Source organism: Diceros bicornis, chromosome 27 (genome assembly GCF_020826845.1).
Source record: "Diceros bicornis minor isolate mBicDic1 chromosome 27, mDicBic1.mat.cur, whole genome shotgun sequence".
In the NCBI taxonomy this organism is placed as follows: domain Eukaryota; kingdom Metazoa; phylum Chordata; class Mammalia; order Perissodactyla; family Rhinocerotidae; genus Diceros; species Diceros bicornis.
Window position 1 is genome coordinate 19,909,442 of NC_080766.1, and position 18,099 is coordinate 19,927,540.

Here is an 18,099-nt window from a genome sequence, read left to right on the forward strand (position 1 = left end):
AACTTTTTATGAATAATTTAGAAAACCAATATATAAATGATATAAGAAGGGTGTCGTCCCGTCTACAGCTCTCCCTCCTGTTCTATCCACTATACTGGCACCTACTTGCCAGGCTCTATGACACCTGCAAATAATTCCAGGTCCTATAATAACATTTAAAAATAGGCGAGAGCAAATCATTTTACAAATAGTTTGAAAATTCCAGGAAGGCTGGGAAACTGGGCCGGAACAAAGGTGATGCAGCAGCACCAGGCTTACGTTTTACCAGCTGTTAGCTCTGCTTAGTGAATTCAGGCCTAGAGAAGTGACAGACTTCCCTTAACGTCACACAGGAGTTACAGCTAAACAGAACAACTTCATTTGTGGTCTGGTGCTCTTTCCAATACTGTCTCCAAACCAGACTCTTCTGGTCTTCATTGCCTCTTCTGGAAAAGCAAGTGGTCTGACTTAGACTGTTAGACTTTGAAGAGACCTTCAAGGATGATTAAGATTCTCTTAGCAAGCCATTAAATGTTCCAATTCTGCAACATCCCTTATTTTGTAATCTGCTGCAGACCTTTTGTACAACTGTCTTTGTTTCCTGGTTTAAAATTTTTTATTACCACAAAATTATAAAAATTACTTTAAAAATCATTCACAGAAAAAAAGGTAATTTAATAAATATTTCAGATTCATAATGCTAACCACAAGTGACCTTGAATACTTTGTCATATTTCTATGTTTAATATTCTTTCAAAAGCCAATTTAAAAATATTCATAGCAGCTTTCACATTAGCCCCAAACTGGGAAGAAGTCAAATGTCCATCAACAGATGAATGGATAAACAAATTATAATATATTCATACAATAGAATACCAGTCAACAACAAAAGGAGGGAACGGAACTACTGATCCTTGAGCTAATATGGATGAACTTCAAAGCATCCAGTAGAGTGAAAAAAGCCAGAGGCAAACGAGTACATCCTGCCTAATACTTACATAAAGTTCTAAAGCAGGCAAATGCAAATCACGGAGACAGAGATCAGAGCCGTGGATGGAAGAGAAAAGGAGAGGGAAGAGACTGGGAAGGGGCAGCAAGGGCTGACTGCTATCCAGGTGTACACATTTGTTAACACTCAAACACCATACTTACAATCTGTGTATCTATTGTATGTAAAGTACACTCCAAGTTAAAAAGTTGCATAGACATCCAGTTAAGTCACAGGAATCTTATTTCCTGCTTCTGGACTCTTGGGACAGAAAGAATATTAAGTATCAAACAAAGATTCTCACAAGAAATTATTAGGACAAGAAATTGTTATATAAATATTGTTAGACTCCTTAAATCTACAAAACAAAATCCTTCATATGCGTCCACTATTAAAAAAAAATGTAAGCACACTTAAAAATATCCACTGAAGCTAACAGGTAACAAAATATTTATTTTATTGTTGTAAAAATTAAAAATAGTAGACAAGCATATGTAGTTACAGTTCCAACACAGAGCAATACAAATATATAAATTATTGCAGTTTTAAAAGAAAAGTATAACAGCCAAGTGATGTCTAAATAAACTTTTTTGAAACCAACTTGGTTTTCACTACTGCAATTTCATTTTCTTTTTCCAAAGGTCTTAGCACAATTCTGTAAAATAAATTTCTAAACCAAAGAGAGATTAAGTTCAATGACCACAGTATAACCTACTTGGATTTAAAGCAAGGTTAACACACACAAACTGTAAAAGCAGGAATGGCATTTAACAGGTCCCTACTGAACACTTTCTAAACTGCCTCTTTTGGAGGTAGTAGAATGGAAATAAACATTCTACATGTTTGAAAGAAGAAACACATTTACTAAAATTCCGGTTGCTTTATGTGCAGATGAGAGAAGTTCAACTAACACTTTTTTGGAGGGAGGGTGGAGGCAATACTCATCTCCATGATTTTTTTCTTCGTTTCACTTTGGTAAGCTTAAAATTGTGGACTAAGTCAAGATCACTAAAATGCATTAGTAATCTGGACTCAAACTAAAAAGAATAGGGAAAGTATGTTACAACCTAGGTGCTACAAAAAATCTTAATGCTAGACTTGCTATGGTATAGTTCCCGGCAAGGTGACCAAGCTGTTTAATAGTTACACTACATTATAACAAGGGTGATTATGAAAAGATCAAGTGAATGAAAACACTGGGATGCAAGACAGAACCACATGACTCCAAACACAGAATTATAGCCCTCTACCAAGTTACCTTTACTTGTGCTGGAGGCTTATTACCTTAATTTTCTGGAAAATAAACTCTCTCCCACCCCTCTACCACAAAACTTAACTTGGCAAGAAAAACCTATTGAGTTTTACCTCTTACTGATTTTTTTCACTACAGATTTCCCCAAATAATTTTCACCAACCTAAAGTTAAAAATGCAATTAAACATTGAAATGCAATCAATTATCTTTGCTTTACAGCTACATCTGAACAAAATACATTTTAAAATTTTTGTAGAATACTACACTTTTTAATAAGTACTTAAAAATACTCAAATGTCTTACTTGAGCATGAGCAATAACATCTGTCAGGAAATCAGAAAAAATAACACTACAAGAACTTTTACACTGTACCATTTAAAAGTTTTCATGTCACATTACCTAATTTTATGGTCACTAACTTGAACCTCCTACTAAGCTACACAAATAATTTATTCTTTAAAAAATATCCTACTTAAGTTTAGAGCATATACATCTTGTATTACGTTTTACAACGTTAATAACACAAGCAGATTTCTTCTAAAACAACAAAATAAAATCCAAATGGGTAAACATCAACACACACAAAGAGATCCAAAATGTATTTAAAAAAACTAGCAAAAATTGACAAGGTAAACACCAAGGTAAAAAAAATACATAAAAAAAAGAACACACTTTAAACCATTTTCAATGAGAAAGAATACGATAAAATGAAAATCCCAAGAAATCTCAAGATGCCTGTCAAGATGTCAACAAAATAGAATATATTTTGACTATATTTCCAACATCACTTTCCAACAAGAACTTGTTATTTTAAAAATAATCGTTAAATGTATATAAAAATGGGCACTTTGTGGTGAAAAGAATATATAATTTGAAAAACTAAGAACATTTCTTTGCTCCAACATTGTGCATAAGAAACTACATAATGGAACAAAACACTGTTCTGCTACCTGTATCATCTATTATTCATGTCTTAAGTGCATGCCTTTTTTTTTTTTAAAAAAGAATAATTTGGATATTAAATACTAGGAAAAAAGGAGGATAATCTCAAAGTAAAAACAACTGATTTTTAGCTTAATTAAAAGGCTGAACAGATTTTAAAACTTTAATCTTTAAAGAGAACAATCTTGTGTGGTCAAAATCACTTGACTTTAAGCTGATTTTTTAAACTCAATTCAACTTGTCTAATTATGAAATCTAAGTGAAAAAATATTAGTCTTATTTCACCCCCCTTAATCATAGAAGCTCTGGAAATGTTAGTAATAGCTGGTTGGCAGTCTCTCTTTTGCCATTTTTGAAACTAAAGCTATATATGAGCTTTTCTTCTAAACTTCCTCAAAAATACTAACAATTGTAGAGAATAAAAGCCAAGTATGGTAATCGACATTTCTGTTATCATAAATACTTGTGTTCTCTCAAGTTAGAATCAACTCTGTCCCTTATGCTTATTTTAACATACACAATAAACTGCATATTCAATCAAGAATATATAGGAGTATATAATAAGCTTACCAAATATTTGGATAAACTGCTATGCAAAATAATTCAACAACAATTTTTTTTTACTAGAATATTCATATGAATAAAGTACTAGTGAGTACCAGCACCGCAGATATTTTTTAAGAGCACCTTTCCTTTGAAGAGCTTAAGTAGAAATATCTAAATGGAATAAATCAGAGTCCCTGGTTTTAAGACCTTGGTACACGCACAATCCCATCCAGTAGTTCCAGACTCGTTAGTAAAGCTATGTATTTGCCAGAAACTCTTTAAGAAATAAGCAAACACTTTCTTTGGATAACACTGTTGTATTCAGGACTGCACCATATGGCTCATATTCTGGAAATATGCTACCACTGATATCAAATGCAACACATCCCAAACTTTTATGACTGTCCCTAAGTGATCTAAATAGAAGCACAAATGTGTGCGAGCACACTGGCTGGTAACATTCTTAATGAATTATGCCAAAAAACAGTAACGTTAAATTTGAAAATGTGACCATAACAACTAAGCACTAAGACACTTAACTGGCATCATGAGGAAATGTCTTTATTCAACTTGTAAATTTATGGAGATTTTGATATTGCACACATTCAGTTCAAAGCTTCTCAAAACTAAGGCAATGCATCCCCACTCTCTGGATTTTAAATTCATTTTGGATGACTCAAAGAATCGAGAGTAATTGAAAGCATCTTTCAACAGCTCCCTCCAAAAAGCAGTTATGTCATACTTCAAAGAAAACAGAACAAAATCAGTGAGATATCCATTAATACTCTCACGCAAATTTAACACATCTTAACATTACAAAAAGCTGTTTTCTACTAGATTGAGGCGTTTCTTTGCTTAGTCAAATACTGTTTGTGTTCAAGACTAAAATCTGACCTAAGCCAGGGCAGGCTGCCAAATTTAAGGGAGAAGTCATTCGTATCTTTACGCCTGAAGCTGCCAAGTTAATGGGCTATTCTGCAGATTCTTTCAAGCAAAGGCTCTCACCTCATAAATACATTCTAAGCACCAACTGAAAACAGAATTTAGAGCCCATTTTGATTCTGCATTGGTTATAGCTTTTACTATAATATGTTATTAAAAAACTTATCTAGCTGTTTGAGACAACCTATTAGTTCAGAACTCTCTGGAAACATCACAATTTTTAAGAATATCCTTTACAAAATGGGCTTATTTTTTTGCATTAGAGTTTTGTTTTTCTGTGTCAAGCAATCTTCTCTTTTCCTTTAGATTCTAAAGTTTAGAAAAATACCTCACGATGCTTTCTTTGGGCACTAATTTCAATGATGTTGATAACAGAATTTGGACAGTTTAAGGATTCTTGGACCTTTATCCAAAGTGGCACACCGAATAATTTCAGTTTTTTTCAAAGATAGGACAACAATTTCACAGCACATTCAATTTGAAGACAGATATTACATTTGACTTGGAAGTGAGGCCTGACTTACTGCATCTGAATTTTAACACATCAAAGTCATTAGAATGAAAGTAATAATGAAGGAGAAGAGGCTTACTTCTATGGAGACAAGCTAACATACAAAAACTAGATTAGCATTTTCTTCCTGAACTAACTCAGAACTACTTTTGTTAGAAAAAAATAATGTATTTTCTTTTCTTGGATACTTGCTTTAAAAAGTTATTAATTCCTCTTTCATAAGAGTTATCAGAAGTCAAAACAATTTAACTAGATAGATTTCTACTCCAAAATACATTTATCTCTGGAAAACAAAATAATAGTTGTAAAAACAGTATATTAAGAGAATAAAATGCAGTGATCTGAAATATGGGTAAACATTCACACATGAAAGTGTAAATATAATATACAGAGCCATTCAAATACACATTTATAAAGAGAATGGGAAAGGTACCTAAAATAGCATTTTTATATATAAAATTTTCATATTAAAATATTGCTCATAATAAATAAGAGGTGATATTATGAATTCCATTTCCCTCTTAAAAGTTATCTTTAGTAGTTTAGACTAATTAAGGAGTTTAACCTTCTATTGTTTTGACAGGCGAATTACATTAAAATATGTTTAATAAAAACACACTGTAACAGTATATTTAAGTAGTCACATGTGGTAAAAGTTAGGGAGGGCCATTTAGTAATTATGGGAAAAAAGATGCCCAAAATGAACCAAAATGATTATCCCTAGAAGACTAGAGCATAATGATCTGCTTTATTTGACAAAGATGTTAAATATTGCCTTGAGCTTTACAAATTTAACAACCATAAAAAAACCGACCATGACTTTCTTCAGCTTCTTCAAAGTCTGCATGCTTGGCAGATCAATAAATGGTAGGGCATAAGGGCTTAAGAAATAAGTGTAAGTGTAGTTCAGTTGTTGATGGGTAGGTGTGACTTCATTCCTGTTCGCCCCACTTGCAAACACGGTAACTTGGAATAGTTCTTGAGAAGCTGTTCAATGGCAACATGGCGGACATGGAGCTGTGAGGCCAAAGAATCTTTTTCTTGTACTTGGTGTGTTAACTCTTCAAAAACCTCTGTAAAGATTTAAAAGGTAGTTCCATTTTAGTACATAGAAAGCTAATCCTACGATTTATATTTCAAATACACTACCTGAAATGAATGCATTGGGCGAATGTTCGCAATGAAAGTGACTTGACACTATGGAAACAGCTGTGTTTTGATCATCCTAGGAAGCTGTATACTTTGCACAGCCAACTGTAATACTGTATTCTTCTTCCCCGTCAAGTGAAAATTTAGTTATAAGCAATGACTACAGAGATGCACAGCAGAAATGGCACTTACAACTACCTCCGTGACACTTTTCTCAATCTGAATATATAAATAGGTTCAATCAACATCTAATAAGACTATGGATCAGAAGTGCTCATTAGTACTTGGAGCACTAGTACCAGGCTGGAAACCGCTCTAAGAGGCTTTGGAATCAGACTATCAGGGTTTTTGAATCCTTGTTCCTACTCTTAAGAGTCTCAGGCAAGTAACTTAAACTATGTCTTAACTTCCTCTTACGTCTAACCTCAATAATGACAGTAAGCACCACACAGCATTACTGTGAGCATTAAATGAGATCATACTTGTAAAGTACTTCCCACAGAATAAGTACTTGATAAATATAAGTTGCTATTACTATTATTATTGTTATTATTTTATTTTATTATTCTGAGAGGCTGTGTGGTTGAGAAAGACCACTAGCTTTGGAGTTAAGGCAGGGGTTAGAATCCTTCATCTGTTATGGACTGAATACATCATCTCTGTAAGCAACTTAATGTCTCTGAAGTGCAGGTGCCTCACCTAAATGGGAATCACGTGTTAAAAAAAAAAAGAAGAGAAGAGAAACAGCTGGGGAATTTGAACACTAACCGTTAGTCTTACCATATTTGATGATGCTAAAGAATTACTAGCTGTTTTTTTTTTTTTTTTTAGGTGCGATAATGAGGGTATGACTGCCTTAAAAAAGTTATCTTTTAGGGGCCGGCCCAGTGGTGGAGCGGTTAAGTGTGCACGCTGTGCTTCAGCAGCACGCGGTTCACGGGTTCGGATCCCAGGCACGCACTGACACACCACTTGTCAACCCATGCTGTGGTGGCGTCCCATATAAAGTAGAGGAAGATGGGCACAGATGTTAGCCCAGGGCCAGTCTTCCTCAGCAAAAAGAGGAGGACTGGCATCGGATGTTAGCTGAGGGCTAACCTTCCTCACAAAACAAAAAAGAAAAAAGTCATCTTTTAGAGAAAATTCTAAAGTATTTATGGACAAAGCAATATGTTGTCTGGGATTTGTTTCAAAATAATCCATGCTGGGAGTAGGGGTGGGGCGAGGGGAATGGGTAGAAGTAGAGACGAAGGAAACCTAGCTATGCTTCTGATACTAGCTGAAGCTGTTGAAGATGGGTCAAAGGGTTCACAATACTTTCTCACTACTGTTGTGCTTGAAATTGTTCATAATTAAAAAAAACGAGGCTAATACCACCTGCCTTAAAGAACTGTTAGGGAGCACAACGCACAGTGCCTGGCACACGAGTAGGTGGTCAATAACATGTTAAGAGGTAGAGACTAAGTTGTAATCTACATTTTCACTTAACAACTTGAGAAACCTCTTTCTCCTGCAGTTCATAAAGAAGTTGTTTTCTTATTTTTGCTCTGGAAACTCTAACAGGTTCTACTCCCATTTCCAAATTTAAACGCAGATGAAGCTAATGGTGACCTGTCATAGGGGATTTTCTGTATCAAAATTTTCACATGCAAAAATCATCGACACTGATTCTTTACCCTGTATCTGCTGTCCGAGCTTTGCATTCAGTTGCTTTACCTCACCAAGAGTCATCGAATTCACTGAAACATGAAAATACAGTCATTATTACCACAACAACCTGGGAAAATAAGCTGCCTACGTCACTAACACAAGATCCTATTTAAAAAAAATATTGTCACTTATCTGCCAACATAGCATTCAGCAGTACCCTAGGATTCATTCATTAACTCTTACACAGTGTGGAGGAGGAGTTGTCAAATTCTGACCACAACCCACAGTAAGAAACATGTTTTATATCACTCCCAGTACACCTCCACCTGAAACAAAAGTGTCACCAAAAAATACTTAGTATTAGGTCCACTGGATTCTGATATTTCTTACTCTATTTCAGTTTTTAAAAAGTGCTAGTCACAATCAAGTAATTTTGCTTATGCACTACATAGTTCATGATCCTCACTTTGAAAAACACTACTTTAAAGTACTGTTAAAATAGTCTGAAAAATCAATTTGTCTATCTAGTTATATAACCTTAGATAGTTGATATGTAGAAGTTGTTGTATAGAAATATACCCAAGGTCCCTTCTAGCTCTAAGATCACTTGATTTTAAGTCAATTAAAATTATCTCAGCTTCTGTGCATTTTTGTAAAAACAGATGCACACTGAGTCACTTTTCCAACTTTACGATAAGTGCACACATTACCTTTGGCCTTTAGTAAAATGTGAGAGTTTTGCTTTCGAAATGCCACCCCCAGTTAATTAGTCTTGTAGGGATTAGCACGTGACAGTGTGTGTTAGTCAATAGTTGAGCCTGTACTTCTAAACAAGATAAGCCTTGAATTTTCCAGTTCACAGTTTGTTGATTCTATTCAGTTTAATAATTTAAAATGACAAAACAAATGATGGGACCGCAGAATTCCAATGCTTAGGACATACTAAGAAGTATTCCAGAAGTGATGGGGAGTTTTAAGACATCTCATTTTTGCTAGGGTGAACATGCCATTTAAATATTGTATTTATCAGGGGTCGGCCCCATGGCGTAGCGGTTAACTGCGCGTGCTCCGTTGCTGGCAGTCCGGGTTCTGACCCCGGGCGCACACCGACGCACTGCTTGTCAGGCTATGCTGTGGCAGCGTCCCACATAAAGTGGAGGAAGATGGGCACGGATGTTAGCTCGGGGCCAGTCTTCATCAACAAAAAGAGGAGGACTGGCATGGATGTTAGCTCAGGGCCGATCTTCCTCACAAAAATAAATAAATAAATAAATAAATAAATACTGTATTTACCAAATCTATAATTCTACAGCAAAATTCTTGACACATCATGCATATATAAAAACATAAAAATCAACAAAACTCCAGCCTTTACCTCTCCCATTTTACTTACACTCCTCTCTGCTGTAATGTGGATGCGGGGTCTGGACATTAGCTTCTGGATTAGAGACTGTCTCCTCTTTGTTCTGTGCCTGGCTGTGACTATGAGGCCACAGTACACTATTATGGCATAAAGTGGCACCCGAATCTTGTAACATAGCAAGCCCAAAGTCTGTATTTTCCCTCTGCTCCAAAATTCTTTGTGTACAGTTTGAGAGGCCACCTGTAGTTCCATCTAGCCATTTTGCAGAATACTTTGGTACTTGGGAGTCAAACTGTGGGAGCAACTTTTTATCAGGTTTATGCCTGAAATTAAACAGGTGATGCTGGGGATTTTTAGAACATTCAGAATCTGAATCCAGATCCTTATTTTGTGCATACTGTACAATCCAGTTTATCTTCTTACTCAAAATGGTTTTAACTTCTTCATAGGTACTTTTTGAAAGCTTAGATCGAGGACAATCCTGGTTTGCAATCAAATGGAATTTTTCAAAGCAGTCTTTATGGCCCCTTAATGATCTGGTGTGCAAGAGATTCGATTTTGGTACTCCTACAGAAAAAAAAAGAGAAGACAGAGACTTGAGAAAATTTTGTTTTTTAAAGTTGCTTTAAGAATACACAAATCTTAGTAAAATACAGTCACTGACAGTTTATAAATTAGAGGAAAAATGCCAAAGTATATTGGTATTAATAATATAAAATATGGTCTAATAAGTTCTGCTTCAATTTATATATTCAGTGATATTAAATTCTTATGAATAACAAAGCCTTTCTAAAGACTTAATGATTCAATTTTAACCTTAGTCCAGAGATATGTTATAGCATACAATATAAAAAATACTACTGAACCAGCAATTTACATTTACAGAATCCTGGCCTTTACATTATAGTGCTTTCTTCACTAATCCTCCTGAAGTACACACTTGCAAAAATTTCTATTACAAGGCTCAATAAGAGAAATGCTTGACAATTTTTTTTCTAACAAAAACATAGTAAATTATATTCTTAAATTATTACTTATGTTTTATTGGGGAAAGACAAACCAGAACCAGAAAAATATACGTTAATAAAAGCCTCAAAAAGTCAATGAAGGGCTGGCCGGGTGGCGCAAGCGGTTAAGTGCACACTCCACTGCGGCGGCCCGGGGTTCGCCAGTTCGGATCCCCGAGGTGCACCGATGCACCGCTTGTCAAGCCATGCTGTGGCAGCGTCCCATATAAAGTAGAGGAAGATGGGCATGGATGTTAGCCCAGGGCCAGTCTTCCTCAGCAAAAAGAGGAGGATTGGCAGGTGTTAGCTCAGGGCCGATCTTCCTCACACACACACACACAAAAGTCAATGAAGTGTTCAGATTCATTTTTTTAAGAAAATGAAAGCATCTAAAATGTTTTCCCATTTCTGTATTATACTTACTAAAGCTTTATCAAGATAATTTTATCCTCTAGAAGAAATACACACAATTATTTTTCATATAGCAGTAAATTCAATCTGTCAAGATACAACAGTCAGTATAATTCCTCAACTCACAAATGTTCAATACACACAATAAATAATGGAAATATTCTTATTACACTTTTATTATCTCCCAATTTTTAATAGAGCTTAAGTATGCTATCGCAATTGTTTTTTAAAATATAGAATACATTTTAAAATATGCAATACATTTCAAAATACAGAATACATTCATATATTTTCCTAAATTCAAGACATAGTATTAAGTCAAACAGCAGTGCTTTTACATTGACGGTGAATAGGGATGTGGAGCTGAAAATTAATGCCTGCCAGAACTAACCAGTCTAAATCTGCTTAGCTTTGAAAACAGAGTAAGTGGAGAGCCACTCAGGTGCTAGGTTAAAAAAAAAAAGTTTTAGAGCCGGCCCCGTGGCTTAGCGGTTAAGTGTGTGCGCTCCGCTGCTGGCCGCCCAGGTTCGATCCTGGGCGCGCACCGACGCACCACTTCTCCAGCCATGCTGAGGCCGCGTCCCACATACAGCAACTAGAAGGATGTGCAGCTATGACATACAACTATCTACTGGGGCTTTGGGGGAAAAAATAAATAAATAAAATTAAAAAAAAACAAAAAAGTTTTAGCTGACTCATCAGAAAAAATTACCTTCTGTATTCATCCTTTGTTTTAAAAACTGAAGTCGTAACAATTTTATTAACTGAACTCCAAACTCTAGCTAATAGCAAGCTAATGAAGCATTTGCGTTTTAGTGGTATTAAATCAGGAATAAAAGTGCTTGCGAATATTAATTTGTTCCAAAACCATATAACATCAGCCAGTGGTGGGACCTGCTGAGATTGTCAAAACCAGTGTAAATGGGCTCTCTATCAGCTCCCTCACAAGTAAGCTATGTGGGCACCCCTCCTGAACACTAATAGTACAAGCATATGTGAACCACTGCTCTCACGAGGTAAACTCAAGTATCTCAGCCTTGTTTCTTCCACTGAGCGCAAAAGTGAACTTAAACGGAATTTCATACACATTTTATTTACCACTTTGCTACCTGTACTGCAACTGTATGTGTGTATATATTTTTTTTTACCAGTTATTGTCTGATTAGATCAACTTTCCAGCAAAATTGAAATACTTAAATGCAAAACCTCAAAGCTCTATTTGATAACTCAATGTACACCTTCAAAACTAGGCAAATTAACATAAAAAGGAAGTTCACAAACCTTATTTATTAGAATAAAAATATTTAAAGTTTTGTAATATGTTTTAGGTCATAAATAAGACAAAAAGGTAGTACAAGTTATAGACCAAACAGCTCCCTTCTGCTATCTGATTCTAATACTACCGCTCTGGGTAAACAGCGGGCAGGCAGACAGGACTTGAAACCTGCTTACTTTACTTATTCTGGAAAATTTATTGAAGAGCTTCCTTACTCTCTGTAAACTCTCTCAGGTGTCGTTGCCAACAGATGGCTAGCTAGTCCCTCGACACAGCAAACGGTGTCATTCTCAGATCATGGCCACAGCTCTAATCTGTGTGGCAATGATTTAGCTGAATCTAAACATAGTAATAAGTTTCTCTTTCAGTCTATATGAAAGGAAATTCTTTAGCATATAAAAAGAGTTCTAAACTAAGCTATAGACAGTAGTTAATTTTTGCTGTTAAATTTTGTGTTTTTTTGTATTTATTTAGAGACTTCAAAAATTGTATTAAAAAAAGATAAAAACTTCTATGAAACAACGAGTTTCCTCACATACCCCAGAGCTTCAACAACAGGTCAATATAATAGATGTCTATTTGAAGAATAATGTGGGTTTTTAAATATCTGTTTATCCAATGTTGCTTCTTAGTAATTCACATAATAAAGTTCTCCAGAAATAAATTTTCTTTTAATTTTTACTTAAATCCCCAAATGAATGCTAGGAACCCAGATAAGCACATGATTACATGCATATAAGTCATCTGTTGAGATGAACAGCAAATCAGAGAACTATAATATTCAATTTACTGTGAAAATACATAAATGCAAAGTAAATTTCAGATTCTTTCAGACTTGCAGGAGAAAAATCCCCTAAAAAAGACGTGAAATAAAGTGCCATGGGCAGGAAGAGTTTTGAATACAGCAGACACTTCCACTTAGATGTCCCATGGGCTCCTCAAACTCACCCTGCCTAATGAAACTCTTCCTCCATTCTCACCCCTCAATCCCCACACCCGATCCTCTTCCGAGTCTGGCACCACCAGGCGCTCAAGAAAGAAACCTGGGTGTCCTCCATGACAGCTCCCCCCACCCATCCCAGATGTTTTGCTGTCCATCTTAATAGTCCATCTTTTTTTCCCACAAAATCTAAGTACAACATCTCAAATCCTGCTTCACTCCATTACCACTCCCACTATACTATCTGGGTCATCATCATCTCCTGTCTCATTCTCACTTCCTCTCAGAAGGCTTTCCTAAACTAAAGTAACTCAGGTGTATTGTTTATCACACCAGATTTTACGATTGCCTCTTCACTGGCCTTCATCTCCTGCCAGAAGGTAAGTCTGCAAGAAAGGGGACCATATCTGCTTCACATGCAGGCTCAGTGTCACACTGCCTGGCACATGCTGAGTACTCATGAAAAAGTAGTTAAATGAATGAAGAAAAATTAATTATATTAAAAAAACCTCCCAGACTTATTACCAATTATGATTTAAGGTCTACTGCAATGAAGTTGTGCCCATCCTAGCAAGGGAACCAGGATGTGCAGTTTTGCCAGGCTGCAGAGGTTAATTAAGGCATCTTCCATTGAAGTTACTCCTACATTTAGTTTACTGGGCCATTAGTCTGAAGAACTGATGAGTGGCACTAATAAAGAGATGGCATTCCTGTGGCATCATTCAATCTGCTAAGCAAAATCATGAACTTCTACTCAATTATATATTTTTAACAGAAATTTACAGACAGTGAATATACAAGAAGGTGGTTTTATGTAAATTGCAGCTCATTCATCCAGATCTGTACCTCTAATTTCTTTAGCTCACTGAAAATTTAAAACTTGACTGAGTTTTAAAGTTCAATTTGAAAATATTTGTTTTATAAACACAGTTTAAAATATCCCATGCAGTAGAAGAAACAAAAAATTCGAAAAATATAATAGACTACTTCATCTACTTGAATAAATTACTTTTTAATCAAGAAAAGAATGGGAGTAGCCCACTTAATTTGTATCAGCAATATATGTCATTTATAAACCCCCGAAGTGATTTTGTTTTTTCCACCTCATCAGTTCAAATTAATAAGAGAAACAACCATTGCTATTATCAGAGATCTCAGTGAGTTTTCCAACTGACTTTTCAATTTTAATTGCATTTACAAGTGTAAACAGCTCTGAGCACTAATTTGCTTCCTCAGCAGCTTTTTTGAAAGGAAATGAATCTAAATGCAATTAAATGAGCTGATACTTTTGAGGAGCTGAATTTTAAGGCATTTCCAAACCTGTTCAACAAAAATTGCACCACAACTTTCTAATAAAAACTTTGAAGGCCAATGTAATTGACATCCTAACTATCATGAAAACTTCTTTAAAACATACCTTGAAGATGTCCATGTAACTTTTTTTGTCATGAGGTCATTATTATTAGAGAACCAAGACTTTAATCAGCAACCATAATTGCTAAATTTTTGTAAATAGTAATTTCTTCTAGATAGAGGCTATTTAGAAATTTATGTAGGCAGTATATTTCTGTATGAACAGTGATATTGTAAAAAGTTAAGCTGTTCCTATTCAATAGTTTTCTTTCTTTTTTATCTTTTCCCACTTTTACCTCTGGTTTTGTTATATCATTCTCACATACTTGAAACCCTCCCACTGACCCATCTAGCATGCTGTCCTCATTTCTATTCTTTAAGTCCCTCTTAAAACCTATTTACTTTAAGAAAACATGGTTAAACCCCTAGAAGAGCAAAAGCCACTCAAATGTAGATCTTTTTGTCTACCTACCACTGTTATCCTTTTAAAGTAAGGATATTTCCATGCTTATATTTAATCAGCCTATCACAGTAATACAGTTTTTCTCCTTAATTACATACTCCAAATGGCACTGAAAATAGCCACAAACCCCAAAACACTTAACAAGTTCTATCACATGTTCCCTCATCCTCAGCTTTTACCCCTAACCTCTCGAAGAAGACCTTATTTATGATTTGGTAGTGATGAGGTAAGCTAAGCAATCTTTTCCTGATGGCTCACCAGCTGGTCCTGTCAAAAAGCACCGTCTCTCAGCTGACTACATGGATGCTACATGGTTGTATACTTTACACATTCTTGAATCATATCATCTGACTGCCTTATGCATGTTTACTCTCTGTCAATTAGACTTCATTTTGAATTTGATTATTATATTTCATTTCCCAGTCAAAGGAATGGCTTCATATAATTTGCTCTATAGGTAGAGCAAATATAATATAACCAGTAGTTGGATGTAACGCTTTAATACACATGTTATCATGTCAGGAATAGATTTTAAGCTCTAAGAGATCAAGCACTTCAACTTTTTCAAACTACTAACCAGAATTCGAACACTGGCAGTACTGGTTTTCCAAATGATGGGTTTGAGTGTGTTCTTTCTTAATATTTAAATAAGGCAAGAAAACGTAGCTAGGCAAGAAAATGTAGCTATGATTTAAGTTCCAGGTTGTTAACATGCTGTGAAGAAATTTTAAACATATTGTCTTCAGCCCTGACCAACATTTGTGCAACAATTCACACGGTACTGCTTCAAAATCTTTCTTATGGAGGCTCACATTTTGCCCAGCTTAAAGAATTTCCCAAGAGTTGATGTGTTTTTCTTTTTATGATGATCTTATCTTGGTTGCTAAGAAGGGGAGAACAAGACCTGCATGTTTATGTTCTGCCCATACTAAGCAGTAATCACATGCTTCTTCAAGCAAGTGTTAACTGTAAAAATGGGAGGATAGCTAAACCTGTTGTTCTAAGAAAGACTAAAAGGATTGAGATGCTACTTCTTTGTTTTTGAGGATCAGATTCCCATTTCTGATAAAAGGATAGAGGAAATGTTCTGTAAGCAGAGGCGGCACACCCACAGCCTGAAGTCTGGACCCATACTGCACACGAGTTTTGTTTAGCCTACAAGTGTTTTAAAAGAAAAAAAAAAATTAGAGCCACTTAACAATTTTCAATTTCTTGGTTTCTCTTAACAACAAAATCAAAAGATTTGGCAGCAACTGGCTGGTAATGAGAAGCAGCTACCATCTGAAAATAGGGCAAGTGCTCTTCAATTCAAACACTTCTTACCACTCCCTTCATGAGTGTGCGGGTACCTGTGACCTAGCAGGCTCCTCAGCCACGTTGGTTAGTGACTCTTATACTATACTAAACCTGTGTAATGATATAGGTGTGGATTGCTTCTGTGTAAATACTGCTTGTCCCAATGATGCCTTGACACCCAACTCGACCCGACTACTCTGCATTTGATGAGCAAGTTGCAGCAGCCAAGCCATGATTCAAGAGTTATTACCATTTTATCTATTGCCAATCACAGCCACTTAGTGGGAGGAAGCTTTGATTGTCTATCCTGTCATGGGATAGATAGAGACATAGAATTAGATACCTAATGTCCTTTAGGTAGGAAATTAGACCAAAGATGGGTATGCAAGGATGGACAGCTGGAGCAGCTACTTGCTTCCGAAACCCACAACAGGAAAGCCTTCTACCTTTTGGAAATTTTTATCGGTTGTCTTATGTGCCTTAGTAAGTACTGTGATAAACAGTGCCCCATTCCCCTCCCTCTCATGCCTTTAGCTAACTTAAGAGTCACTTAGTTTGTCATGTTCAAGTACCCAACATACTGTTTAAAAGTAATAGGTAATTGCTTATCTCTGCATTGGCAGCAGATGGAATTACTGGCAACCACACTAAGCCAGTATACAGATGGATTCAGCAACTTGCCTTTCCACATTTTGAGAATCACTGCCCTAAAGAAAGATATACCAACAGGTGGTCTTTAGACAGCAGATTTCAGCTAAGAGACTTTATTCCATTTTAAAGTTCTTGTGTGTGCTAAGGATTAGGCAGTTGAAGCAGTGTAATCCAATAAATGAATTATAAGGGCAAATTTCAGTGAGCAAAGAGTTCAGAGAGATAATGTGAAAAGATAGACCTCAACCTCAAATAACCAAGGAAGCCATGGTAGAGCTGAGTTCTCATATTGATAGGAGATGTATAAATTGCAAATCAACAAGAAAATCTCTCTCAGTGAATTTTACTTTTTCATTATAACAGTTGGAAAAATTGGGGAAACACACCTACATAACAACTGTTTATTACTAACAGCATACAAAAAATAACAATCCACACTCAATTCTAATCCCTAATTTAGCTACCTGTTTTTTAACCAGCAATGTCCAATAGCACTTTCTGTGATGATGGACATGTTCTCTATCTGTGCTACCCAATACGGTAGGCACTAGCCACATGTGTTTATTGAGCATTTGAAATGTAGCTACTGTGGCTGAGGAACTAAAGTTTTAACTTTAATTATAATTAACTTAAATTTGAATAACCACATTGTGGCTAGGCTACCAAATTGACAGGGCGGTTTGTCTATAGGTAATTAAATAAGCAAAAGGGCACTTGGAATGAGAACATGGATGGAAGCTCATAGCACCATAGAATATAAAAAGCTAAATTTGTTTTTCTAGTACATTAAAATATATCAAATTTAAACTATATATATAAAACTATATATATAAACTATACATATAAAATATATATATATATATTTTTTTTTTTTTGGTGAGGAAAAGTCACTCTGAGCTAACATTTGTTGCCAATCTTCTTTTCTCTCTTGAGGATGACTAGTCGTGAGCTAACATCTGTGCCAATCTTCCTCTATTTTGTATGTGGGCTGCCGCCACAGCATGGCTTGATGAGTGCTGTAAGTCCACGCCCAGGATCCAAACCCGCTAACTTGGAGCATGCCAGACTTAACCACCTCACCACGGGGCTGGCCCCTGGACTATAATTTTTAAATGGTACAAACAAAGTTATATCATTAAAAGTTTTAGGTCAATAATCCAGCTGACCCAAGTAACATTAACCCTCTACTTGTACTTGCTCCATTTTCCCCCTAAATAGCTCTATTAAATGTACTGACATTTATTCTGAAATTTTTTGTGTACATAAATTTGTCATAACAGACTCCCAAAAAGCTACTCAAATTAACTATAATATAACTGAGTTAATCAGTTTTAAATAATTACGTACCTCTGGCACATGGAGACACTAATTTGCAGAAA

The 18,099-nt window shown here is 35.6% G+C and overlaps 1 protein-coding gene across 3 annotated transcripts in view; it reads right to left on the reverse strand.

The window, feature by feature from the left end:
- Nucleotides 1-1,389: 1,389 nt before the first annotated feature.
- Nucleotides 1,390-18,099, reverse strand: part of C27H21orf91 (chromosome 27 C21orf91 homolog) — a 32,818-nt gene continuing 16,108 nt past the window's right edge. For 2 of the 3 annotated variants that reach the window (XM_058522950.1, XM_058522949.1), the window contains exons 3-5: nucleotides 9,354-9,890; nucleotides 7,987-8,049; nucleotides 1,390-6,234 (exon numbers count right to left, since the gene is read on the reverse strand). In XM_058522950.1, the coding sequence (XP_058378933.1) occupies nucleotides 6,068-6,234; nucleotides 7,987-8,049; nucleotides 9,354-9,890 (767 nt within the window). In that variant the 3' untranslated portion in view covers nucleotides 1,390-6,067. The remainder of the gene's footprint in view (nucleotides 6,235-7,986; nucleotides 8,050-9,353; nucleotides 9,891-18,099) is intronic. The other variant, XM_058522951.1, reaches the window with a different exon arrangement.